Source organism: Ahaetulla prasina, chromosome 14, assembly GCF_028640845.1.
Source record: "Ahaetulla prasina isolate Xishuangbanna chromosome 14, ASM2864084v1, whole genome shotgun sequence".
Lineage (NCBI taxonomy): Eukaryota > Metazoa > Chordata > Lepidosauria > Squamata > Colubridae > Ahaetulla > Ahaetulla prasina.
Genome location: NC_080552.1, coordinates 14263929 through 14290874, shown reverse-complemented (window position 1 = coordinate 14290874; position 26946 = coordinate 14263929). Strand labels below are relative to the sequence as shown.

The window sequence follows — 26946 nt, the reverse complement described above, 5'->3', positions numbered from 1 at the left end:
GTGGCAGGGGAAGGTTACTGCAAAATCCCCATTCCCTCCCCACTCCAGGGGAAGGATATTGCAAAATCCCCATTCCCTCCCCACTCCAGGGGAAGGATATTGCAAAATCCCCATTCCCACCCCACTCTAGGGGAAGGATACTGTAAAATCTCCATTTCCTCCCGATCAGCTGGGATTCGAGAGGCAGAGAATAAATGGGGGTGTGGCCAGTCAGAATTTTTACTACCAGTTCTCCGAACTACTCAAAATTTCCGCTACCAGTTCTCCAGAACTGGTCAGAACCTGCTGAATACCACCTCTGGCTTAGAAATGAAGTGAACAGTATTGGTATGACTTAAAATGCAAGGTGACTTTATCTTTCAGGAAGATATCATCTTATGCGGAATCATCCAGCCCAGAAAAAATCTGTTTTATATATTATTATCCAGCCCTGGGGGGACGGACCCCTGAATGCCTACACATATGAACAGAGTCAGCTATATGCCCAACCTTTTTCTTTTCTGGAGACGTGTGATTACTCTTCGTATTCTCTCCTTCCGTCTCTCGATCGCAGGTTAGTGGGTCACATCCCGGATCAGGCTTTTGACCATTTGCAACATCCGGTTCCACCCCGGGCTTCCAACCGGTCAGATTCACACCAGCTGCACACCATAACTGTAAAGGGAAAGGAGAAAACACGGGAGATCAAATTCAGGCTTTCTTTCTGCATGGGTGGGCCAATAGGTCCATAGGTTGTGGGTTCATAACAACGATAGGGATACTGTCACAATGAAATGCTTGAAGAGGGGACATGATGGGGGGACACATGATAGCGGTATTTGAGTATATGAGAAGTTGCCACAAAGAGGAGGGGCCCAGCTATTCTCCAAAGCACCTGAGGGCAGGACAAGAAGCAATGGGTGGAAACTAATCAAGGAGAGAAGCAACCCAGAACTAAGAAGAAAATTCCTGACTGAACAATTAACCAGTGGAACAACTTGCCTCCAGAAGTTGTGAATGTTCCAACACTGGAAATTTTTAAGAAGAGATTGGACAGCCATTTGTCTGAAATTATATAGGGTTTCTTTCCTGAGCATGGGATTGAACTAGAAGACCTCCAAGGTCCTTCCAACTCTTGTTATTCTATTCTATGTACTTAATATTACAAAGGTGGGAATGCAGCGTAGGGGTGTTTGTATTCAAAAATAGGTATGGCTGCTTAAGACAAGGAGCCCGGTCTTGTCGAAAGGGTGCAGGATACCACCTCTTTAATGAAATATCACAAATTCCTCTATTTGCTTTGTGACAAAAAGTTTTCAAGCATCGAAAAGCTCTTCAGAGAAGATGGCATGCATGGATCTGCAACCGCGTGCAGTTTCAGGACAAAAGGAAGACCAAGAGAAAAGGAGAATGGAGAAACTTCTTTAATTCTACATGTCCTCCAGAGTGGAATAACTTGCCTTCACAAGTTATGGGTGCTCCATCGCTGAAGGCTTTTAAGAAGAGACTGGACAGCCACTTGTCTGGAATAGTACAGGGTCTCCTGCTTGAGCAAGGGCTTGGACTAGAGGACCTCCAAGACCCCTTCTAACTCTGTTATTCTGTGATTCTATTATTCTGGGTCAACCTCTTTTCCAAAGCACCAGAGGGCAGGACAAGAAACAATGGATGGAAACTAATCAAGGAGAGAAGCAAACAAAGGAGAAATTTCCCGACAGTGAGGATAATTAACCGGTGGAACAGGCTTGCCTTCAGAAGTTGTAAATGGTCCAACACTGGAGGTTTTTAAGAAGAGATTGGACAGTCACTTGTCTGAAGTGGCATAGGGTCTCCTGCTTGAGCAGGGGGTTGGACTAGAAGACCTCCAAGGTCCCTTCTGGTTTTATTTTGATTGATAGATAAAAGTGTGATTCAGCATTCAGTGACCTGCAGGGTGGAAATCTTCCCACTGTAAGACAGGGAAAAATTTGCCCACAGTTGACATTACCTTCATGGTAGGATCCTTCTCCACTAGGGGGCGACAGTAAACAGGCACAGGGACATTTTTCATCCGATTATCTTCTTGGCCACCATTGGGACTCAACTGTTGAGGATGAAGAATAGAATAGAATAGAATTCTTTATTGGCCAAGTGTGATTGGACACACAAGGAATTTGTCTTCAGTGCATAAGCTCTCAGTGTACATGAAAAATACATTCATCAAGAATCATAAGATACAACACTTAATGATAGTCATAGGGTACAAATAAGCAATCAAATCGTAGTAGGAAACAAACAAAAACAAATAAAAAGGAATAGAATAGAATAGAATAAAGAATAGAATTGAATAGAAATAGAGTAGAATAGAAAAGAAATAAGAGTAGAATAGAATATAATAGAAATAAGAGAACAGAATGGAATATAGCATAGAATAGAATAGAATAGAATAGAATAGAATAGAATAGAATAGAATAGAATAGAATAGAATAGAATAGAATAGAATAGAATAGAATAGGACAATCACACTTGGCCAAGGAATTCCTTGGACATAAGGAATTTATCTTCGGTGCATATGCTCTCAGTGTACATAAAAAATACATTCATCAAGAATCATAAGATACAACACTTAAGCGATAGTCACGGGATACTAAATAAGCAATCAAAATCATACTAGGAAACTAAATAAAACAATATAAATCGTAAAGATACAAGCAACAAGGTTATAATTATAAGCAGAAAAGGAGACAGACAATAGAAAGGATGAAAAGAATAATAGTAATACAGTCTTAGCAAATAGTTTGACAGTGTTGTGGGAATTAGTTGTTTAGCAGAGTGATGGCATGGTGGGGGGGAACTGTCCTTGTGTCTCTTCATTCATGGCACAGAGCTGTGTGCTTGTATGAAAAGAAAGTTGCCGGAGGTTTTGGGAAATGTTGAGTCTTGTCATCTTCAGGTGACAAGCTTAACCATATGAATTGTACTCTTTACTAGAGGAATAAATTGGAGAAAATTGACCATAGAAGGGAAAGTTGCTATTTTAAATATGCTTTCTCGTAAGTAAGCTCCACTGAAGGCAGTGGGATCCTGAGCAACCATTGGTAAGTATGCACTGTATATTGCTTAAAATGAGGAAATAATGGAACAAAACATTAGATTTTCATTGAAGTCCAAAGTGCTGCTGTTGTTGTTTGGCAGTAAAAGCAAGCTCTTCAGTTTTACCGTGTTTGAATACAAAATTTTGCTTTTAGAGCCCAAAAATACACAAATGCACACACTTATAAAATCAACCTATTTCAAGATGAATATTTTTTTCTTTTCATTGAATTTTATGGACGGTATATACAGCCTGTTAACGCAGAGCTGTGGTGGCACAGCGGTTAGAATGCAGTATTGCAGGCTAACTCTACTCACAGTCAGAAGTTTGATCCTGACCGGCTTGAGGTTGACTCAGCCTTCTTCCATCCTTATGAGGTTGGTAAAAGGAGGACCCAGATTGTTGGAGGCAACTTGCTGGCATTGTAAACCAGTAAGAGAGTGCTGTAAAGCAGGAGTCACCAACCTTTCAGACCTCAGGGATCACTAAATTCATAATTTTAAATCCCACAGACCATTAATATGATTTGCCTAATGATCAGCTGGGTGGGCGTGGCTAGGTGGTCATGTGACTGGGTGGGCATGGTCAACTTGATTACTCACATCAAGGGGCAACTTGCTGGCCTCTACCCTCCCCTCCCCTCCCAGCCACTCCTTGCCTCTCCACCAGGGTCCTTAGGGCTCCAGCAAGTTGGGGAGCTACTCCAACAGTTGTTGAAGCTAAGCAGCCACCATGAGTTGGCAAAACAGCTCACTTCAAATTGGATCTGACTGAGAAGAAGGCTCAGGAGAAGCACCTCATTGAGGACTAGGAGCATAGGATTTCCAAGTAGAGGGAAGACCTGCAGGAGTGCAAGGCCAGGTACCGGCCCCTGGAGGCTCAGCGGGCTGAGATGGTCAGCCAGTTCCAGGCCATGAGGCAGTCCCACTGGAATGAGGCCCTCTGGCTCTTCGCTACCAGCAGTGCTTCCCTCCAGCCTTTGCCCAAAGCCCCATACCAGGAGGCTGAAGCTGGAATTTCTGCCCCCCTCCGACCCACACAGAAAGACCCCGAAGGGGGAAGACCCTCTGCAGCAATACAAACGTTCACTGCACGTATCTGTCCCAGGGGCCGTAGTTTGAGGACCCCAGACTTAGTGCAATATAAAAAATGCAAATAATTTTTCTGCGGACCACCAAAATTTTCTCGCAGACCAACAGTGCTCCACGGACCATCAGTTGGTGACCGCTGCTGTAAAGCATTGTGGGGTCGTATATTAGTCTTAAGCGCTATTGCTGTTACAGTCATTGATAATGTACTGTTTTGAAGGTAAAGGATTGGGAACTCAACAAAAAGGAATCCGTGTGGAATGGGAACAACGTACTTCCTGCCCAGAAGAGCTCTGCTGACACATCTACCTCATTGTCACATCTTCCTGTCTCTTAGCCAAAGAAATATTATTACCTGTTTGTATTTGGCTGGCAGGCTCCACCCACACGCCTGTAAACGGCCATCATCATTCCTGACGTGTTCGCGGACTTGACGGTATTGCTCTCGCTTCTGCTCACGCCGTGCCGTCGATGTGCAGTCACTGAGGAGGGAAGACAAGAAGAGACCACGAGGACAAGGAAAGGCCCCTGTGATGACCCAGGGTGTGACACAAAGGCAACACAGCCAGACAACCGATATGAGTCCCTTTATTATCACCAACTGTGCCCCCAATGACCCTTTCAACTCTCCGGCCTGGCTCTGCATGCCACCTCTGGCACATGTGCATAGGTTCACCGTCACAGATCTATATCTTTCATTCATATTATTTAGGACTAGAGAAAATTTCCTCTCTTCTTTGCAAACCTATTCCACACCATCTGAATACAAGATTAGTAAGAGAAAGAAACTTTGTTTTCCCCATTTAAATGTTCTGTTCTGCATTTAAATCTAATAGGGGGAAGGGTGATATTTATTTGTTTAATAGCATAAAATAACCAAAATGAAAATCTCCAGCTGTGGGGCTTCTAGCTAACTGTGGGAACAGCCAAGTTCTGCTGACATCCTATCAGCATGAATTCTCAAAATCAGCAGGAGATAGGAAGAACCTTTTTCCGATTAAACAAACATTATTAAAAAGCCTAAGCTTTTATGAATTACGTGAACGTTTTGTTTTTTTAATTGCGAGTCATAAACGGGGCTATCGTGTTTTTCCCAAAATAAGACCCAACCGATTTTTCAGGATGCTCGTAATAAAAGCCCTACCCCAAATATAAGCCCCAGTTAAGATCGTCAGCCAGGCGGACATGTTTAGTACTGTATTTCCCAGAAAATAAGACCTAATCGGAAAATATTTGCTAATGAGTTTTTTGGAGCAAAAATTAATATAAAACCTGGTCTTATTTTTGGGGAAATACGGTATCAGACTCCTCCTGATTTTTTTTATTTTTTATTTTTGCTACTATAGTTTAACTCAGTTCTTCTACAAAAGCACACGCACTTCTAGTTTCTGATAAAGAAAATCAGAGCCAAACTTACTCATCTGGGAAAAACTCAAGAGTTCGGTTCCCGGCAGAGATTTGACACAGAGTGTGACTGCGACGCTGGCTTAACCCAGCTGCTGTGGGAGATTTGTAGTGGATATTAACTGATGGGTAGCTCCTTTTTGCTGGTGGAGGGCTGGAGGAGGAACTGAACAATCGGCTGAAGCTGGGGAGGGAAAGAAAATACAGACAGAATAAAGGCAAGGTGTGATGAATTTCAAATTCCTGCTCAAAACAGGCCTTGGGCAGTGTAGGTCTTCTCTGAGGCTCCTTAAGGAGGCTTCCCTGCTTGCTTGCTGAGGCATTTGAAGATGCTGTCTTAAATTAGCATGATGTTCTGACCCAGGCTTCCCCAAAAAGCACAAAGCAGAATCCTGGCTCTGACAAAAACCCTTTTATTAAACAAACAGTGAATTCCTCTCATTCACCTTCAGCAAAGTCTTTCAAGGGAGAATTTGCAGTCACAGACCTTATTTGACTTGGAGAGCTACCAGGCCGAAATCTTCAAAACTTGGCAAGGACTCTCGGAGAGTCACGAACCAATTAGGCGAACTAATTGTCTCCTGCAAACTCCACTCCCCTTTCGCTCCTCTTTTATTCCCTCTGGGCCTTACTCCCAAGTCGATCTTTGTTCTTTAGCTGTTCCTTTCCTCTGGCAATTCTGCGCATGTGCACACTGGGAACAGGCTGCAGCTGTTCGTCTGCCTCACTGATATCTGACTCCGAAGGCAGCTGATAACTGGCATCCGGCCCTGGCCCTCTCTCTGCCTCCATCGCAGAGCCCTCATCAGAACCTTCCCCAGACTCCAAGACTAGCCCAGGTTTTTCCCCAACCTCCTCACTGTCTGAAATTGCTGCCAGTTCCACTGGTTGCTGGCGGGCCACAACACAACGTGTATTTTAAATGCAAGCTAGGAAATAACCAGCCATGAAAACTGACCTGTGCGAATCTTTGGTTCATTAACTGTGTATTCTCACAATAAGCAGAAAGCCTAGCCCATGGTATCAAACAGATAAGATGGATTGGCATTTGACATCATTCCTGATCAGTCTTTATTATATTCCTACACGAAGGTTGTTTGAATCCTCCTTACATGGGTAAAGCCTGAGGCCACTCCCCAGTGCTATTCAGGGAGCCATTTGCCCCCCCTTTTTAAGGCTCCCTTTAGACCAGGGGTCTCCAACCTTGGCAACTTTAATCCTGGAGGACTTTGACTCCCAGAATACCCCAGCCAGCTTTGCTGGCTGGGGAATTCTGGGAGTCAAAGTCCTCCAGGATTAAAGTTGCCAAGGTTGGAGACCCCTGCTTTAATGTCATAAATGCCCAATACTAGGCTATACTATCCTGCAAGAATATCCTATACACCCAAATCTCTTTGCTGACGTCTCGTAAATAAGCTCCACTACTTACAATTGCCAAATGGTGGATTTTTTCTTCTCCTGAACGGAAGGATGTTCTCGGGAGGCTCTGCAGACAAACAGACAAACTAAATTATTACTGTTTTTTCTTTCTTTTTTTTTAAATGGCCACCGATCCCTTGCAAAATGTCTTCCTACTGGCCCTGTCCAAGGTTCTGAAACAGGATCGATAGCCCCACAACAAGGGAGTCAAACTCGATTTCATTGACAGCCACATCAGGGTTGTGTTTGACCTCTGGGGGAGGTGTGTGTGGGGCCAGCTTGACGTCACTCGGGGGGTGCCTGTGGCGGCCCGAGCACTGTACCTTCCTTAGCCATGGAAGCTCCGGACCCAGTCGTGATTGTAAGTACACTTTTGGCTGTTGTGGAACTCACTGCTTGTTTCAGGTACAAATCAGCGCAATGTGTATAGCAATAGCACTTAGTCATATATACCGCTTCACGGTGTTTTACAGCTCTCTCTTAAGCATTTTATCGAGTCAGCCTCTGTCCCCCAACAATCTGGGTCCTCATTTTATCGACCTCAGAAGGATGGAAGGCTGAGTCAACCTTGGTCAGGAGCGAACTTCTGGCAGTGGGCAGATTTAAGTCTGCAATGCTGCATTCTAACCACTGCGCACCATGGGAGAGAGGGAGGAAGGAAGGAAGGAAGGAAGGAAGGAAGGAAGGAAGGAAGGAAGGAAGGAAGGAAGGGCAATAGCCCTTAGACTTATATACCGCTTCACAGTGCTTTACAGCCCTCTCTAAGCAGTTTATCGAGTCAGCCTCTGTCCCCCAACAATCTAGGTCCTCATTTTATCGACCTCAGAAGGATGGAAGGCTGAGTCAATCTTGAACCGGTCAGGATCGAACTCCTGGCAGTTGGCAGAGTTAGCCTGCAATACTGCCATTAACAGTAAAAAAAACAACAAACCCACCCACCCACCTCTAATACCAGCAACCAGAGAGGCTCATACTCACCTGATCATTTCCGTCCACCTGACAGCCTCCTGCAGTTCCATCAACCTTTCTTTGTACTGGTTGCGCTCCATCAGAACGCGAGCCATCTCCACACGGGTGAAGCGCCGTCTCTGAGCAATAGGGATGTTGTCCTGCAGGGGGGAGGAGGAGGACTTCAACCCACGGGAAATGGAAGGGGAAGGAGATTAGTACAACACCAAAGAAGGAAGTTTTAAAAACATTCGTTCCCTTTGGGTTTTCTGTTAATCCACCCTCCCCTCCCTCCCAATAATGGATTATTACTGTATCTTTAGGTTCTGGAGAATTAGCTCCAAACCCATTCAGAGGAGAACTACCATTTATCTGGAGAAGCAGCAAAAGTTTAACTACAAAGCAGAAATGTTTACCTATGGGCAGCCATGTTTTATTTTAGAGACAAAAATGTTTCAGGAGACTTTGGCAGATTCTATTTCCTCCTCTAGAACAGGGGTCTCCAACCTTGGCCACTTTAAGACTTGAGGACTTCAACTCCCAGAGTTCCCCAGCCAGCAAAGCAAAGAATTCTAGGAGTTGAAGTCCACAAGTCTTGAAGTTGCTAAGGTTGGAGACCCCTGCTCTAGACCGCATCAATCAGGCTGCTTAAAAGTGGTCCAGCAGTTTTCTGGAAGAAAATTTTCCCGATCCCCAACCAGGAATGGCCAGCTCAACAAAAACTTAAGAAGAAACAGAATGTTCTCAAAATCCATGGAATGGAACATTTCAACCCAACCAACCTACTTAACAGATTTTTCTGCAGGCTAATATTAACCTCCAGGCTTAATTTCCTGTCTTCAGATATTAGTAAGGGTTAGTAGGTTCAAATTAAGTTAATTATGAACACTGAACAGCTTTAACACAGAGGAGGGATGCTTTGGGGAAAATTGGGATGAAATGCTGAAGGGAAGATTGTTTAAAGCAGTAAACAGGAGGATCGTAACTGTGATAGAAATAAGGACCTTAATTTCTATACAACTATTGCTAAGATGCATCTCAAATCCCCTCCTGTATCATGTGCTCATCCTTATCCACGCATTATATTCAGTTTTTAAAATATCTAAAAACAATTTCACAGATATTTTGGTCCCAGGATCAGGATGTGTATAGCATGGCTCTTTTATAAGTGCTTGCCATTTAGCACTAATTACGTCTGCTTATTCCGTAACACATGAAACATTGGAGAGAATTTTGCATCAGAAAAAAGAAAAAGGCATACACGGGGGTAAAAAAAATCACCACGTTAGAAAGAAGAAACATGCTGTTAGTACACAACATTAAAACCAGCCTTCTTAAGAGTATTCATAGGTTGTGTGAATTGGATGATTACATTATTTTGGATTTCAAAGGCCAAACAAGATGATACATGCAGTCTACAACTATTTCATACGTGTGGTTTTTTTTTTTAAAAAAAAAAGCCACGGACTCTTGTGCGTGAGACAGTATGAGACCAGAAAATGAAAGGAGGAGGAAGGATTACCGTATTTTTGGGACTATAAAACGCACCAAGATTTCAAAGAGGTAAATAAGAAAAAAAAAAAGTTTTTGCCTCCCCAACCCCCAGGAGCACTCTGCAGGCCTCCCATAGCCTCTGTGCGTCCTGTTTTTGGCCTCCCAAACACTCCCATGCGTTGGGTTTTTGCCCTCCCCAGCCCCCAGGAGCACTCTGCAGACCTCCCAAAGCCTCGGCAGGCCCCGCTTTTGTGAAAAATGGGCCCGTTTTTGGCGAAAACGGGACGCGCAGGGCGGGGTTTCGGGAGGCCAAAAATGGCTGTATTCGGTGTATAAGATGCACCAACGTTTCCACCCACTTTTGGGGGGGTGGGGAAAGTGTGTCTTATACTCTGAAAAGTACGGTAACTCTTAAAGCACCTCCCTGTAACAACTATTCAGCTTTTCTGGAATGAGTCAATACACTCAACCTATACAGTGAACGTCATTCAGGAATGACTGGTTGACGAGTTATCTATTCCCATAATCATGAGAATTACACTCCGCCAGCGTGACCATGGACATGGCAATGCTCTGATGTAAACGTGCAGTGATGTCATAATTTCAGGGTCACGATTCAAGGAAATGGAAAAGAAAGACCCTCCCTCCCCAAATCCCCTCTTTCCCTAGGCATTTTAATAATGTAATATACCAATTCTGTACAGAGATAGCTGCTTACATCCTCCACCTCTTCTTTGGGTTCTCGGCGGGCAACTATCACCTCCGATTTCACTCTGGGGAGTGGGGGGGAGAAGAATGAAATTTATGAAACATGTCCATAGGTTACACAAAGGCAGAACAGAATCGAGGAGTGGGGGAGGGGAAGGGGAAGGAGAGAAGAGGAAGGAGAAGAGGAAAGAAGAAATCAGAAAAGGAAGAAAGGAGGGAAGGGAAAGAGAGAAGAAGGAAAAGGAGGACTGTTGTAAAACAAGTGAGAAAGATTGGTAGAAGAGCAGCCCCAAATATATATAGATATAGTTACAGATTATTAATATGACAAGGTAAAGAGCATATATATGATTAACAATGGATAAAAGACTGTACGTTTATAATATGTTTATGTGGAATAAAATAAAAAACTTTTTTCTTTAAAAAAAAAAAGGCAGAAAAGGAAAAAAAACTTTGACTTTTCAATCATCAGATAGATTGGTTGGTTGGTTTCTTTCCTGTCCCCCCCAAGTCTAAGAAAAGTTAGTAGACATCTTTGCATCATCTCAGGGGCTGCCACAAAGAAGAGGGAGTCAAACTATTCTCCAAAGCACCTGAGGGTAGAATAAGAAGCAATGGGTGGAAACGAATCAAGGAGAGAAGCAACTTAGAACTAAGGAGAAATTTCCTGACAGTGAGAACAATTAATCAGTGGAACAACTTGCCTTCAGAAGTTGTGAATGCTCCAACACTGGAAGTTTCTAAGAAGAGGTTCGATAACCATTTGTCTGAAATGGTGTAGGGTTTCCTGCCTGGGCAGGAGGCTGGACTAGAATACCTCCAAGGTCCCTTCCAACTCTGTTATTATGAAATCTTGAGAACAGTCAGAAGACAGGAAGTGTCTCTTAGGAAACTAGATTTAATCCACAGGCTTTCTGACAGATAAACTAGCCACTAGAGTGGCTGCATGGCCACAAGACTTTAAAAACATTATGTGATTTCTGAGTCCCAGTTCGGTGGACTTGTATTTCTTAATTGCAATCACAACAATAGTATGAAGGGGGAATCAGATCTGGAAAATTAAATTAAAAATTGAAATTTATATGCTGCCCATCTCACTATCCATTGACTCTGGGCAGCTTACAACATTGTAAATAAAGCTACAATAAGTTGAAACATGAAATGTTTTAATTTTAAAAATGGACACAGGTGAACATTACAGTTTTTTTCCTTTTTCCTCTACAATATTAGAGGTTCTCCTTGTCCATTTTTAAATCTTGGTGTTTACATGTAGCTGTTCTGACTCAACTCCTCAAACACAACAAACCCCACTGAAATGAACTCAAAAGATTCCTTTAATTTGCCGGCAATCCCAGCAAAATGTTTCTCTCTTAACGCAGGCTAACAAGTCTGTCCGGCCAGAAGATGAATAGTTTTGTCTGCCACATCTATTCATTTCCGCCCCCCGCCTTTCATCCCCAGAGCTAGGGTGGGGCTTCGCTAGCAGTAGTGGCTCTTCCGTCCCAAGGATTGGCCCATAGATTTCCACTGCTCTCCTCTCCTCTGCCTTCTGCGCAACCGCGCATCAGGCACGGGACCCAGCTGTTCCTCATCTTCCACTTCCAGACCTGGAGGTTGTTGACTCTCCATCTGAGGGCTGATGGACGGCCCAGGCTCCGCCTCTGTCTCACTCTCTGACAGCTCCATTCCCGCTTCCCCCTCAGAGCTCTCAAGTTGCCTTGATGCTGGCCCTGACTCCCACAGCCTCCTACACATCTGATTCGGCTGGTGGAGGGGCCGGCGGCCAACAGGCCAAAACACTAGGTTTATGTGGTTAGGTTAGGACTACTCTCAGTTGCCTAATGCTGTATCTATTTCAGCCCTAGAGAAATTATCCCACTTGAGAAATGAATCCAAAAGTAGACAGCTACTTACTTTTTAAGCTCTTCCTCTAGTTCCTTGATGCGGGCTTCCATCTTAGTTTTTGCCTGCTTTGCTGCTTCCAGCTCTCCTTTCAACACCTCTTGTTCTCCTGTAAGCTGGTCCACTTTTGCAATTAAGTCATTCTTCACAATATTCAGAGCATTTCTGCAGCACGGCACGTCATCGAAAGAAACAGAAATATATTCAGCCTCAGTATATGGCTAGCAGCATAGGACACACTTTTGGGGGGGGAAAACCATAGATCGGTAGCATAAGGAACCATGGGATATCGTGGAGAGTCATAGATAAAGCATAAGGTATTTAAACTAAATCCTGCATTTTAATTAGTTGGGACTCGCTTTGTGCCAAGTTATCAATGCAACGAAAATAAACAGACTCCAGTCTTTCCTAACCAGGTCACTAAATTGTCAGCTATAATCCTTCCCAACCTGGCTATGGGTGTTGGGAGAACAAAGGCTGTGGTCTGGGCAGTTCCCCACCTCTGCCTTTGCAAATTGATTGGGTAGGTTGCAGGGGTGGGCTTCAAAAATTTTAGCAAGGGGTTCTCTGCCCGGTTGCTGGGTGGGCGTGGCCATGGTGGGCATGACCTAGCCAGCCTCCTGCACCACGGTGGGGGCGGGAGGCGTTTTTGCCCTCCCTGGGCTCCAGAGGCTTTCCTTGAGTTAATGGGAGGGCGAAAACGGCCTCCCCAGGCTCCAGAGGCCCTCTTGAGGCCGGAAATGGGCCCGTTTCTGGCCTTCCCAAACTTCCGGTTGGCCCGTTTTTTGCCCTCCCTGAGCTCCGCACATGACCTGCACTTACCTGCATCTAAAATGGGCCACGTGGGGACTTCTGGGAGGGACAGGGTGGGCGGGACCAGCCAGGAGTGGGATTTGGGGAGTTCCCTGAACTACACAGAATCTTAGCTAGAGGTTCTCCCAAACCCCTGCAAACCCCCAGCAGCCCACCCCTGGTAGGTTGGGTGAAAAAAGCTGCAAAACTGCAACGGGCAAAGATCTCAGCAGAACGAAGAAATCAAGGACAAGATAAACTGAACAAAACTGACACACGCAGCACCTCGTCAACTAGGAACTCATGCTAAACTCACAAGGAAGGATGGAAATTTTGATCTGGAGAAAGGAGAAAGGAGTCTTACTTGGTCTCCAGCAGCTGCGAATTCTCCATCAAGAGATTCCCCACTTCTTTGCCCATTCCTGGGGGGGGGGGAGGTGGAGAAAAAAATAAATAAAAATAAAAGCCATACAAATTTTGACACATACATTTTGGCAAAAGGAAAGAAAAGCTCTCTCCTTTTTGAAGAGATAGAACTTCCTTGTTCAAAAGCTTCTCGTTAGTTACAAAGAATAGCAGGAATGGCACCAGAAGATGTGTTCCATTCATCCCAAAACTTCCTTCAGATGTTAAGGTGGAAGATTATTGGGGGGGGGGGCGTTTGAGATGCTGGACCACAGATTTGCTGCCTATACTCTAAATCAGGGTCTCAACCTTGGCCACTTTAAGACTTGTGGACTTCAACTCCCAGAGTTCTGGGGGTTGAAGTCCACAAGTCTTAAAGTGGCCAAGGTTGGAGACCCCTGCTCTAAATAGCTGTTATTTTTTTTAAAAAAAGTCTAGCTAAGGACCAGTTCAAACTATACTGGCTTGATTTCATTCTGGATTAAAAGTATCATGGCTCTGCAAACGCAGAACGGGGCAGAGGTCAACACACTAAATTGGATCCATTTTCCGCCCAGAAACAAACTGAGCATCATTCACAATCTAAAGTATTTAACAGAATTGGTGCAAATTTTTTTTTTTTTTAAAAAGGAGAAAATGACTGTATAAGCTACTCTTCAAGGGAGGTTGATACGAAACAAGGAATAATAATAATGAAATTTTTCTTTGGAGCTTAACAGACGATGGCAACCCTTCGTTAATCATGGGATGGGAAGCTAAACATCCTTGGCCTGGTCTTTCTTTGGACAGAAAACCACTAAGGAATCAAGGACTATGAGCTAGGCTGGGAAGTCCTCCAAAAAAGCTCGCCGGGGGAAAAAAAAACCAGTGGCAAATCACCTTCATACTGTTGGCAAGAACAAGTAGCAATTTGTCTGTGAAGTTATCAAGAGCTGACATCAAGGGAACCTCAATTTGCCTTCTGCACAGGCCGCGACACCTTGCCTGAATTAAAAAAAAATACTAAATAGGATTGGTCCTGGTTTGGCTCTGGATCGGAAATACATGGAAGGGAATTTTGGGAGGTAGGCTAGACTGAGAAAACAAGAAAAGTTCCTAATAGTACAATCTCTTGTTTCCATGCTGTTCCCAAGAAATGTACATGAAGGTGGCCATGAAGTCCACCAAACCTATTCTCAACCTGAAGGAGACCTCATATTTCTGCTTCAGCATGTAATTGCTAAATTGGTCCTCTTATTACAAGGCGTTCAGGTTCCTGTAACCCATCTTTCACTTGGCTCTTTTTTTAACCTAATACTTCGTTGACATAAAACATTCATTCAGTCAGAGGACAACTGCCCAATTTATCAAGGCCATTGAAAGATCTGTATTCTCATTTATATTGAATCGCTTTTTCTAGAAATCTAGAGGCATCTACAGTACTGACAGAAGGAATTCCACAAGTGCATTCCAAACATGACAGTCTTTTTAGTTTTTGAGAATCTTTAAGGGTTTTTCACAAATAATATAACTTTTCTCTCCCAAGGGATTGAATAAACTGAGATGCTACCTCTGATCTAGATGGACTTCAAACTATGGAAGAGTGATCTGGCGGCCTTGGAACCACCTAAGCTTTATCTAAGATAAGTTATACCCAGAAAGGCTTCCTGCGTATGGTCCTACCCTTGCAGTCAATTCAACTGCATTGAAGTTTGTTCTTTATAGGGCAGATTTCACTTCAAAGCACTGAGAATTCAACAGAGAAGAAACAGGTTTCTTCTATCATAGAATGGAAACGGTACTACTTTGAATCATTTCGTCCCGATTCCAGATGTTAAAAGAAGAGGATCAGTAACATAGCCAACCTCAACCAGCATCCAAAGTCTCTTTTACTTCACACTGCGTAGGAAAAATAAACTTTTTTTTTTTAAAAAAATATGTGGGGTCTGTTTAGGTTGCTTTCATGGGACAAATACACACTCAGGACAAATGAAAAGTTAACAAGAGAATCATGGGAGCATACATAAGAAGTGAGAACACATCACAACACACCGGGGCAGTGCACAGACCTTCTTCCCACAATCAGATGGAGATGAGTTAGAGATGGCAGAGGGATGCCCACTTCCCAGGGAGAATGGAAAAGCAGCTGCAGTTGTGTTTGAGAGGACATGAAGAGATTAGTCCCTTTTGATGTTTCAGGCAGCCTTTGATGTACATATCTGCACACACATATGTGCTAGCTGTTCCCAACTCTAGGGGGAGGTGCTCACCTCCGTTTCTAAGCCGAAGAGCCAGCGCGGTCTGAAAATGTCTCTGTGGTTATGTGCCCAGCATGATTCAACGCCAAAGGTTCATGGAACGATGTTACCTTCCCACCAAAGGTGGTCCCTATTTTTCTACTTGCATTTTTTACGTGCTTTCGAACTGTTAGGTTGGCAGAAGCTGGGACAAGTAACAGGAACTCACCCCGTTACGTGGCACTAGGGATTCGAACCGCCGAACTGCTGACCTTTTGATTGACAAGCTCAGCGTCTTAGCTACTGAGTCACTGTGTCCTTTTTCATCCTAGCACTCCTTGAACATTCAGAGAGAAAAGGTGAGCAATGGGGAGCCCTGTAAGAACAGGGAACTTGGTCCATGCCACCCAATCCTGATATTTAATGCAGACTTTGAATGCAAGTTTCTTTAGATATGAACCTTCTCCAATTTAGAATAGAAAGATGAGCTTTTAATCAATAATATCGTTTAAACAAATAGGAGTCGGAAATCTCAGCTGCCGCACCAAGAATCATCTGGTCATCTCTGAGTAGATCCCTTAGAATGACTTGCCTGTATTTTTAATATTGTTTTTTGAAGAAAAAAAATCTACAATGAAGATGACCTGATGCTGTTTCAACTGGTGGTCGAAAGAAGCTATGATAGAACATCTCTACGTGCAGAAAATTAGCAATTCAGGAACAGCCTTTTTTCTACCACCCCCCACATTATTTTCTGAAATGTGTCATTTTTGAAAAGTTTGCAGCATGGAGTCAGAAAAACCGCCCAAAGCATCAGCACAACATGTCAAGGTAAACGAATCAGAAGGAAGTGGACTGCTTAGACCAGACCCTTTAAGACTTGTGGACTTCAATTCCCAGCTCTGGGAGTTGAAGTCCACAAGTCTTAAAGTTGTCAAGATTGGAGACCCCTGGCTTCCCATCAGCTTGCCTCAAAAGAAAGAAATGGGAGGGGGGAAGGACCCATTGTATGTATGGCCCCTTCTTGGAAGCTGCTTGAAACATCAAAGCGGATAACCACCTAAGTCCCAAGAAAAGAGGAGAGGACAATAATACATCCTAGATGATGGCAACTGAAGAAGATCTGCTTCTCAAAAAAAAAAAAAGCACCTTCATTACCATCACAGGGATCAATACAAAAAACATAAACCAAGTCCCCAAGGAACCCCAGGAAGACGACAAAAAAAAAAAAAGGATGAAGAGATGCCAAGTGAAAGGAAAGGGGAACACCCATAGGTTTTAAAACTGGCTTTCGCCTTACCAAAGAAATCATCCCGTACTATGAAAGTCATTGCATATGAGAGAAGAGGAAGGGAAGGAGCAAAGGATCCAGAGGGGGAAGAGATACAGAAGAGGAAAAAAAAAAGGAGGGGGGGAGAGGAAGGGGAGGGGAGGGCAGGGAGAGAGAGAAAAAGCAGCCATTAAATACAACTCAGCAAATGGTGATACCGTCTTTAACACGTATGTGTATGGGGAAAAAAATCATTTACATGATAGCAAGGCAATTCTTCACCGGTCTGATCCAGCTTTAGCAGAAGGACCTGGTTTTATTGAGTGAAACCAATCAAGTGACAACTCCTGAGGCCACCATTGTTCTCTCCACCTGAGTAACAACCACCTTTCAGTGCGTCAGATGCGGTAGTAGAACATACAGCCTAGAGAAGTTCCAGAAGGATATAACTTCTGGGTCGAAAGCTTGAAGGAGCACCCTCCCTCTTCTGATTTTGAAAGAACATCTGTCCCAAAACCTTCTCCTCCTTTGGTAAATCAACTGTTGTCTGCGGAGTCCTTGGTGCTCTCTGAACTTGGTTGTTTTCTTGCGGATGTTTCATTATCCAACTAGGTAACATCTTCCGTGTGAATGAATGAGTTTACCTAATTGGGTTGCCTAGTTCAGCTTAAGATGTTACTTAGTTGGGTGTCAGGCCAAGTGTTGTGGTCCGTCAGCAGCCTATGGAGCTGGCAACTGAGTCTGACAGCGATGAGGCTGAGGTGAGCCCAGGGCCATCAGGAAGTGAGGTGCGGACTCCAGAGCCTCCAGAGACTGATAGTAGTGAGGCAGAGGAACAGGAGGAGCCTGTTCCTAATGCACACATGAGAAGAGCTGCCAGAAGGCAAGAGCAGCTCAAGCAAAGAGGACGACTCGGGAGTAGGGCCAAGAGATGATTGGCTCCTCCCATAAGGCTTAAAACAGACCAGTAACAGTGTTTAATAATATAATAATAATAATAATAATAATAATATTTTAATTTGTATAATTTGTGTTTGGGCTTTGCCGGAAAACAACGTTGGTAGCTTCGTCTTCTGCTTCGTTTACGTATTGCATTTATTTTTGTGACTTCTGAACGTTTGCCAAGAAAGGCCTTTGGCAGTTTGCCTACTTGGACCAAGGTTTGCGATAGGACGGAGGAATTTGTGTTGGGAGGAATTTGTTTTAATTTGAGTTGAACTATGCTGAGAATGAAGTCATTCTCAGCTGTTCGAATAAAGTTTGTTTGTTTTTTCACGGACTGAGTTTCCTACTACCTACTTGGGCCTGGGTCACAACACCAAGGCCAAGAACTATGTGGAACAATTCAGCCCGAGTCAGAGGTGATATTCAGCTGGTTCGGACCAGTTCTGATGAACCGGTAGTGGAAATTTGTACTGATTCGCTGAACTGGCAAATACCACCTCTGGGTGGCCCCACTCCCACCCGCCCACTTGTTGCTTGCCCCGCCCACCACTGTCCTATATATGTTGTCTTTGCCACGCGGCCCAGCTAATCGCCTCGCCTCCTCACCTGCTCCGCTCACCAAAGGTAAACATGCCGCCCGCTCGCCATTCGCCTTGGGTTGGGGCCCAGGAAGGCACCATTCCCTGGGGCCCCAGAGCCTCTGCCTGCTCACCGTTCGCCTTGGCCAGGTCGGGGAACGCACCATTCCCCGACTCCAGCCTTGCCCCAGAGCCTCCGCAGAGTCCAGTTCTTTATCTGCTTACACACAGCAGACAGAATCTCGCCAAACTAAACCCTTACTACTCCTAGCGCAATGGATATGATTTAGGAGATTGTCTAGAGAATGGCTATTCTCTTCCTCTGTCTCCTATCCGTCTTCAGGCTGTGCTGCCTCTGGTCTCATACCCTTTCTAGAATGTGCTCCCTCCCACTTCCTTGGAAACTGCTGTTTTGTTGTAGTCCATCAACCCAGTTTTCCCTCATATTGGGTAATGAAATGTCTACAAGAAAAAAGAAAAACAAGCTCAGAGGGCACCGACGTCTCCCTAGTTCAACCTTGAGCTACAAATATTCTCTTCTAAAGAATTCTAAAGAAACCCAAAATCAAAATCATATGCCCTGGTTTTTTTGTGGGTTAGATCCAAATGTTCTTTCCTTTTGAGAAAACGAGGGGGGAAGGTTTTGGGAAGAGCTCCCTGCATTCAAGGAACAAGGAATTTGGGGATCTGTCTCATCATAGAATAGAATAGAATAGAATTTTTACTGGCCAAGTGTGATTGGACACACAAGGAATTTGTCTTGGTGCATATGCTCTCAGTGTACATAAAAGAAAAGATACGTTCATCATGGTATCCTTAAGTCCACCTCTCAGAACTGGAACTTAGCAGATGAAGAATGCTGTTGCTCTAGGACCCTGTTTTTAACGTTATAACAGCAAGAATCTTTTCTTCTATCGAACAAGATTTCTGTGCCTGTCCTAGGCAAGATACACAAGTAAGAAAACAAACAAACCAAAAAATTTGGGGGAAGGAACCATCGAAATCAAACAGTGCCTTTTCATAGGCTGCAACCAAATTAAAGATCTTCTTCGTTACTTATTCAGTCATTCTCAGAGGCAATGAAAGAGGATTAAAGAGGGCATAAAATATATTGGATTAAACCTTGGGGATGCTGGCTCACTTCCGTAGTATTAAAAACATAGAAACACCCAAACTCTAAGGAAGAGCTCGTCTTCTCTTGCAGGAGGAGGATGACGCGAGGAAAGTCCTAGCATTTTTACTCTCTCTGGAGAAAGTAGATGCTAGTATTTATACTTTCTTTCGAGAAGCAGAGGGATGTAAAACTGGAAGCAACTAAGAGAGCAAACCGGGGTCAGTAAACCTTTTTCTATTAAAGGTTGTTGCATTTGGGGGGTGGGGGGTGATGTCTCAGGGACCATGTTTCCAGAAGCTAGAAGAACAGTAATGGAAAGCACAGCTTCTTTCTCTCTCTCTGTCATGTCTCTTTCTTTTGTTTTTGTGGTTTTGTTTTGTTTTTTTGTCTCTCTACCACTCTCATCTCATCTATCCATTTTGATTTCTGGGAATTCACTTTCTTTTCCTCCGTTTCCTTATCTTCTTCTCCTTATGAGTTTTGGCCCATTTGAACCAGTCGTGGGATTCACTAGTTGTAACAACCGGTTCGCTTTGCACGCCCTCCGGAGGCCTGAAATGGGCCCGTTTCTGGACTTCCGGTAGGCCCGTTTTTCGCCCTTCCAAGGCACCAGAGGCTTTCCTTGGGCCTCCAGGAAGGTGAAAACAGCCTCCCCCAGGCAACGGAGGCCCCTTGGAGGCTAGAAACAGGCCTGGACTTCCGGTAGGCCCGTTTTTCGCCCTTCCAAGGCACCAGAGGCTTTCCTTGGGCCTCCAGGAAGGTGAAAACAGCCTCCCCCAGGCAACGGAGGCCCCTTGGAGGCTAGAAACAGGCCTGGACTTCCGGTAGGCCTGTTTTTCGCCTTCCCAGAGCCTCCGTGTGTGCCTTGCACTTACCTGGCATCCAAAATGGGCCATGTGGAGACTCCCTGGAGGGGCGGGGTGGGCAAGGTTAGCCAGTCCTTGGAACAACCAGTTCAACGAACCAAATTAAAATTTACATCTGGTTCACCGAACCGGACCGAACCGGCTGAATCCCACCCCTGAACCACAGAACCTGATCTTGACTGAGGCTAAATAACTCGAGAGCTGCAGGTAGCCTCTACTTGACAACCACCTCCCCATTTCAGAGATATAGTGAAAACATTGGGTTTCTCGGTGCTGCTTCTACCGCTATCTTTAGAATAAGAAAATAAATAAAACAAGAACTTTAACAATCTCACTGGATTAATCGAAACAAGCTTTCTGCTCAATACAGTACTTGACCAGATGATGATTTTATTGGATTTTGTAGGCCTCTTAAACAATCTGAAACACTGGTTTGCCAAATCTTGTCACAAGTATCTGCTGTTGCTTTTAAGATATGCTAGGTAAGAATGGCTTCATCGTTTAAGTAAAGTGCAGGGAATATTAATGGCAGGGGAACCGGTTGGTGTAAGAAACAAAATTTCCTTAAAGCAAGCTTTCCTTTATAAAAGGGGTCTCCAACCTTGGTCCCTTTAAGACTTGTGGACTTCAACGCCCAGAGTTCCTCAGCCAGCAAAGGTTGGAGACCTCTGCTTTATAATACTGTGTCAACTTTTATCAAAAGCTGCTGGAGTTAGATTGAGCAACTACCAAATCGATGTCCTTCTGTCATATAAGCTTAACTAAGTGGGACGAACGACTAAAAGATTTTGGCTTCCTCTGGCCGCTCCTCTAGATCAGTGTTTATGAATCTTGGCCAAAAATGAGTGGACTTCAATTCCCAGATTTGCCCAGCTGACAGGATGGCTATGGAATCCTGGGAATTGAAGTCCATACATCTTCAAGTTGCCATGGTTGAGAACACTAGTAGAGATGGCGCTGCTAAGGCAACAGAGTTCCATATCCAAGGGTCATTTTGTTCAGCAATCATACAATCTTGCCAAGGACCAATGCAGCCCCAAGTTATGGGCAGTCAATTACATACAAAATACATACAAGCAGGGTATGATGGCAATCTCCTTTCTCTACCGTTGCCTCTCCAAGGAACTGCTTTTCCAAAAGCGCCTGGTTTTTGATTCCAAAAGGAATGCAGAGCCCTCAAGATGAGTAGCTATTTGTCTAAAGTCATTGGGCATTCAAATGGACTCTAGGGACATTATAAGTCATACCAGGTGGTACCACCTAGTTGGTCTCGGTAGATTTTCAAAAACTAACTAAAAATGAATTCAGTTAGGGGTTTAGTTGAGAGACTACAAGGAAATTCCAGTGTGGTAGATCAGACTGGGAATTTGGGTGGGGGGGGAATAGCCAAGAAAGAAGCACCAAATTACTCTGCTGAATCCACGGGGGTCATCAAGAGTTAAGCGCCATCCGAGGAAACAATTTTTTAAAGCTAGTAGACCGGTGGTGAAATCTGAACCAGTTTGCTGCCGGTTCGCTGGCCACACATGTGTGGTGTGCGCCAAGTGCGCGCTGTGTATGGGTGCATGCACACTGCACACCAAATGCCCGCTGTGTGCGTGCACATACACCATACATGCCAAAAGGAGGCTTGGGAAGATAAGTAGAACAGCGAGGGGGGATCAGCTGTGCTGCATGATTTAGCTTTGCTAAACCGTGCAGCACAGCTGATGATTGGAAATACCGGTTTGGAGGAACTGGTAGCTTTTTTAACTACTGGTTCGGCTGAACCGGAGCAAACTGGTAGCATTTCACCCCTGCAGTGGACGTCAAAATGAACTCTAGCAAAGAAGGGGAAAGTATAACTGTTCAAGTGAATTAGTTCTTGATTATATGAGATCAAAGAAAAACAATCTCTTGCACGCTCCTCTAAAAGTCCCAGGATTATTGTTAACAATTGGAAAAAGGAGAACATCACGAACCAACTCATTGTCTAGTAGTTGTTCCCCCCCCCCACTTGTTGTTAGTTTATCAGAAGTAGCGCCAGATCCATCCAGTTAACACTAATTAAGACAGTAATTTCATTCTGGCAACCCCTAAATATTGCAGGACTATAATTCTCATAATCCTTGACTGCAGGCTAACCTGATTGGGGGATGAGGCCCAACTACAACACAGGGCTATACTTTAGAAACTGGTGACTTAAACACCATTCTCCCAAATGAGGGTTTGTTTGTTTTTAAAATCACCTAAAAATGGATGGATATTTAATTTCAGGCTTTGAGTCCTGACACGTCTTAATTAATAAAGAAAGTACAGTCTTCATCCCATATATCAGGATATCCCACCTTAAATCCCAAAGTAGATGGGATCAAGTAGACAGAGAGGATGGAGACTGCAGGAAGGAAATGGAAGCAAAAAAACAGAAAGTGGTCTCTTGTGTTCAGATACCTAACTGTGAGGAGCAAGCAATCATCATCATCTTCTTTTAACCACCCCACAATCCCTTGTGGGGTGGTGTCTGGGAAACTGAATGGAGCTAGGAGAGTGTTTACTAGCCAGATGCCCTTCCTGTCGCCAATGCAGTGTTTTGTTCAGTAGATATATTCTTATAGTGCCCAGAGAGAGAACTATCTGCCTCTATCTAGGATCGAACTCACAGCCTCCTGATTGTGAGGTGAGAGCTCCACCTCTAGGTCATCGCGCCACTCCTCAGGAGCAAGCAACCACAGCCTCTCATAAATACCCAGTCAGTACCTTTATTGTTTGCCACATGTTACTAGAATCTTTTCACACTGCTTGCCTTTCCCTGGGAATGATCAGATAAGGCTTAATGGGTCTTGGGGGAGGTCACGTTTATGCTGTATGTGGTTGTACAATGATTCCAAGCTAGGTCCTTGCTTGACTCCTCCTTCCAGCCTAGCTGGCAGGTTCCCAACATCCACTGTCCAAACTAATAAAAGTAGGGAAAGGTAGAACCAAGTTAACAAAAGGAACTTTGACAGGATTTATTACACGTGAATATCCTCTTCATTTGTTTTAAAATTCTAGAAAATTTTAAAAAAAAAGGAAAAGGAGAAAATAAACCAGGAATCTAAGGAGAGGAGAAATACACACCTGAAAATTCCCCTATGGGCCATGTCCCACGAAGCACAGAGAGAGGAAGGAATGGAGTGGGGGGGGAGGGAAAAAAAGTCAATCAATGTCTAAAACCAACAACAACAAAAAATAATTCTTGGATTTATTTTTTTTTAAAAAACAACTCCCTCCTCCCTCCCCAAAACCCCAAGACAATGATTCTGCCGTTTCCGTATCAAAAGGCATGAAATCATAGAGAAAAAGGTCCACCGTGACAGCATGAATTTACATGAGGGAAAAAAGCATGAGGGGCGTGAGAGGGGAAGGGTCGATGTTTCTGATGGAAATGTGGCTGAGGAGCTTGCGAGCCCCTCATTTAACCTTGCTTTTTCTCACAGTAGTATCTGGTTTTCATTAAGGAAGAACTTTCTCTTGCTTTCTTTGCCTTGTTCTCCTTCAACACAGCGAGGGATAAAAGAAAAACACCATCTTTTGAAACCAAAATCTCACTAAAACGCTTGTTTTAGTGTCCCACCAGCAGCTCCACCAAAACCTCAAGCAAACCTTTAGATGTCTACAAAGGATATTTGTCTTGTCCCACGGCTGGATATTTGTGTGTGTGTGTCCTTGAATGGTTTGGGTTCAGGTGTCACATTATCACATCTGATGTATTTTATTTGTTTCTACTGCCTCTCTATGGTGTGTGGAGGAGGGAAGAGAAGGGAACAAGTTATGGTTTGTTTGAGGGCAAGCGGCCTGTAACCATGGCTTGCTTATGGATTGCAACTGTAGCTTAGCATGGCATGCGAATGGAGAGTATGGTTTGTTGGTAGTTTAATGGTTTGTTCGTGGTTTCCTTTGGGCTTCAAACATCCTTCTAACTATCTTATAAGATGCCAAGTGAACCCAACAATTAAAGGAACCAACCAGGAATTGAACAAACAAGCTGTGAGTGAAGTGATGTGATGTGAAGACCTGGCTCTTCTCCCAAGAATTGGGCTAAATTGGGGGGATTTTGCTGGGAGGCTCTTTGGTCTGGCAAATCTTTGCTTTACAGATGGTTGTGAGCAGACTAGAATCATTATATAGATGGCCGTATAAGTCAAATAAAGATCTAAAGGCAACAATCGGTAAACTACGGTTTGTTTAATCACAGTTTCTTAAATAAATCCTAACTGGCTGGGATTAATCCAGAGGTGAGTTTCAGCAGGTTCTGACAGGTTCTGGAGAACCGGTAGTGGAAATTTTGAGTAGTTTGAAGAACTGGCAAATACCACCTTTGGCTAGCCTCAGAGTGGGGAGGGAATGGAGATTTTGCAGTATCCTTCTCCTGGAGTGGGAAGGGAATGGGGATTTTGCAGTATCCTTCTCCTAGAGTGGGAAGGGAATGGGGATTTTGCAGTATCCTTCTCCTAGAGTGGGAAGGGAATGGGGATTTTGCCGTATCCTTCCCCTGGAGTGGGAAGGGAATGGGGATTTTGCAGTATTCTTCTCCTAGAGTGGGGAGGGAATGGAGATTTTGCAGTATCCTTCTCCTGGAGTGGGAAGGGAATGGGGATTTTGCAGTATCCTTCTCCTAGAGTGGGAAGGGAATGGGGATTTTGCAGTATCCTTCTCCTAGAGTGGGAAGGGAATGGGGATTTTGCAGTATCCTTCTCCTGGAGTGGGAAGAGAATGGAGATTTTGCAGTCACCTTCCCCTGGAGTGGGAAGGGAATGGGGATTTTGCAGTCACCTTCCCCTGGAGTGGGAAGGGAATGGGGATTTTGCAGTCACCTTCCCCTGGAGTGGGAAGGGAATGGGGATTTTGCAGTAGCCTTCCCCTGGAGTGGGAAGGGAATGGGGATTTTGCAGTATCCTTCCCCTGGAGCGGGGTGGGAATGGAGATTTGGAGATCCCCTGCCACACTCACCAAGCCATGCCGTGCCCACCAAGCCACACCCACAGAACCGGAAGTTAAAAAAATTTGAAACCCACCACTGGATTAATCCATAAAACATTGCTCACAAAGGATAATGGCTGGGTACACCCAACATACTACAGGTATCTTCATTTAGCGGCCACAATTGGAACCAGAAACTTGATTGTTTAAATGAAGTGGTTGCTAAGTGAACCTGTGACTGTGCAAACGAACCTGTGACTGTGCAAACTATTTGCTTTGTTTTAAGCTCATTGATTAGCTATCTGCTCTATAGTTTATTTGCTTTACTAAATGCTTTTTAAAACCTTTGCTACAAATCTCTAACGTGCATAACTGGATAGGTTGCTGTTCCTTGCAAGTGGAGAAAAAGTGAGAACAAAACATTCCGATCAGAGAATCCAGCTTTTCAAAGAATACAGTGACATCTTTTAAGGGTATAGTAAGTTCTATGGTTAGGAAGAATAACTGCCTCCAAGGTGAGAGAATTGGATGGGCAAGATTCTTAATAGCCTGAGAGTAACGAAGGCATCATTACACCACAAAACTCTTTCCCAATCTCGAAACTAATGGAATAAATTAAGCAAATTAATTAGAAAATGCAGAACAAAAAAAAAAATTCATACGTGCTTTAAGAGGCTGCGTTTATATATACTGCAGAATTCTGCAGAATGCATAACCCTGATTAGTAAATTTTTGCCTTTTTCATATCCAAACTCTCCGGCATACGTTAGATAAATCCTAGAACTTGAAATTCAAATGCCACTGATTGGTTTCCCCCTTTCCTTTTCTCTAGATATTTAAATTATCCAGTTAAATATCTACTGACATGCGACAAATTTGTGTCAAAAACCTACTTCGAAGTATTGTTGTGAGGATAATCAAGGTAAGGATTTTAAAAGCCATGCCTTTGAAATAAGCGTTACCTAGCAGATCTGCTCCTTCATCCACGTCTCCAATAGCCTCTGAGCCCACTTCAGTAAGCTCGGTATACAGTGAATCGGTATTGATGCCGAACGCTTTATTCACTATCCCTTGTGTGGGGCTATTTAATAATAAGAAAAATTAGAAACACATTGCAGCAAGGAATATTTTCGTTTTCCTCTCTTAATCACAGAAAGCAGCGTTTCCACCCAAAATACGTTTTGTTTTTTTTAAAACCCTCATCCAGCAAAAGCATGTTCTACACAGGAAAGAAACCAGAAATTTGAAACCGACTGTTCAGCACAATATGTCTCAACCTTGGTAATTTGAAGATGTACAGACTTCAGCTCCCAGGATTCCCTAGCCAGAGGAATTCTGGGAGTTGAAGTCCACACGTTTAAAGTTGCCAAGTTTGAGAAATGCTGGTCTAGCAGGACAGCTACTCTTACAAGGAGTTGATTTAAATGACAATGAATAGAAATCAGACTAGCTTCATTAACTAGGGGGTCTGTTTCAATGATTCCCCACTATTACGTTTGCCCCCCCCCCAAAGCATTCTGACCTGTTCCCTGTGCGCTCCAGTCTAGGATCTTGGCACATGTCCAACTCTGGAGTAGAGTCAATATCTTGAAAATCCGACCCCTCGTCACTGCTTCCCATTCCTGTAACAAAGGCATGGGGAACCATGTATGCTCTGGAGCCAACAAAGCATTTGGACTAAACATGCGTCATTACTCTTCTCCTTCTCTTGAAAAACGCTGAGTAACACATGTCCCAAAGGGGCCTTTTTAAGAGGCACTGGACTTTCTTGCTTTTTGAGGATGGTTTCTCATCCAAGAAGCTTCTT

General features: G+C 44.0%; 1 protein-coding gene across 1 annotated transcript in view; it reads right to left on the bottom strand.

Annotated features, from left to right (window-relative positions):
• The window catches only part of MAPK8IP3 (mitogen-activated protein kinase 8 interacting protein 3), a 72780-nt gene that overhangs the window by 19246 nt on the left and 26588 nt on the right, over nucleotides 1-26946 (bottom strand). The window contains exons 7-19 of the mRNA XM_058157867.1: nucleotides 26662-26761; nucleotides 26102-26220; nucleotides 23298-23309; nucleotides 16729-16746; nucleotides 13172-13229; nucleotides 12028-12180; nucleotides 10097-10178; nucleotides 7942-8072; nucleotides 6974-7030; nucleotides 5558-5728; nucleotides 4496-4622; nucleotides 1967-2062; nucleotides 490-654 (exon numbers count right to left, since the gene is read on the bottom strand). Coding sequence (XP_058013850.1) covers nucleotides 490-654; nucleotides 1967-2062; nucleotides 4496-4622; nucleotides 5558-5728; nucleotides 6974-7030; nucleotides 7942-8072; nucleotides 10097-10178; nucleotides 12028-12180; nucleotides 13172-13229; nucleotides 16729-16746; nucleotides 23298-23309; nucleotides 26102-26220; nucleotides 26662-26761 — 1289 coding nt within the window. The remainder of the gene's footprint in view (nucleotides 1-489; nucleotides 655-1966; nucleotides 2063-4495; nucleotides 4623-5557; nucleotides 5729-6973; nucleotides 7031-7941; nucleotides 8073-10096; nucleotides 10179-12027; nucleotides 12181-13171; nucleotides 13230-16728; nucleotides 16747-23297; nucleotides 23310-26101; nucleotides 26221-26661; nucleotides 26762-26946) is intronic.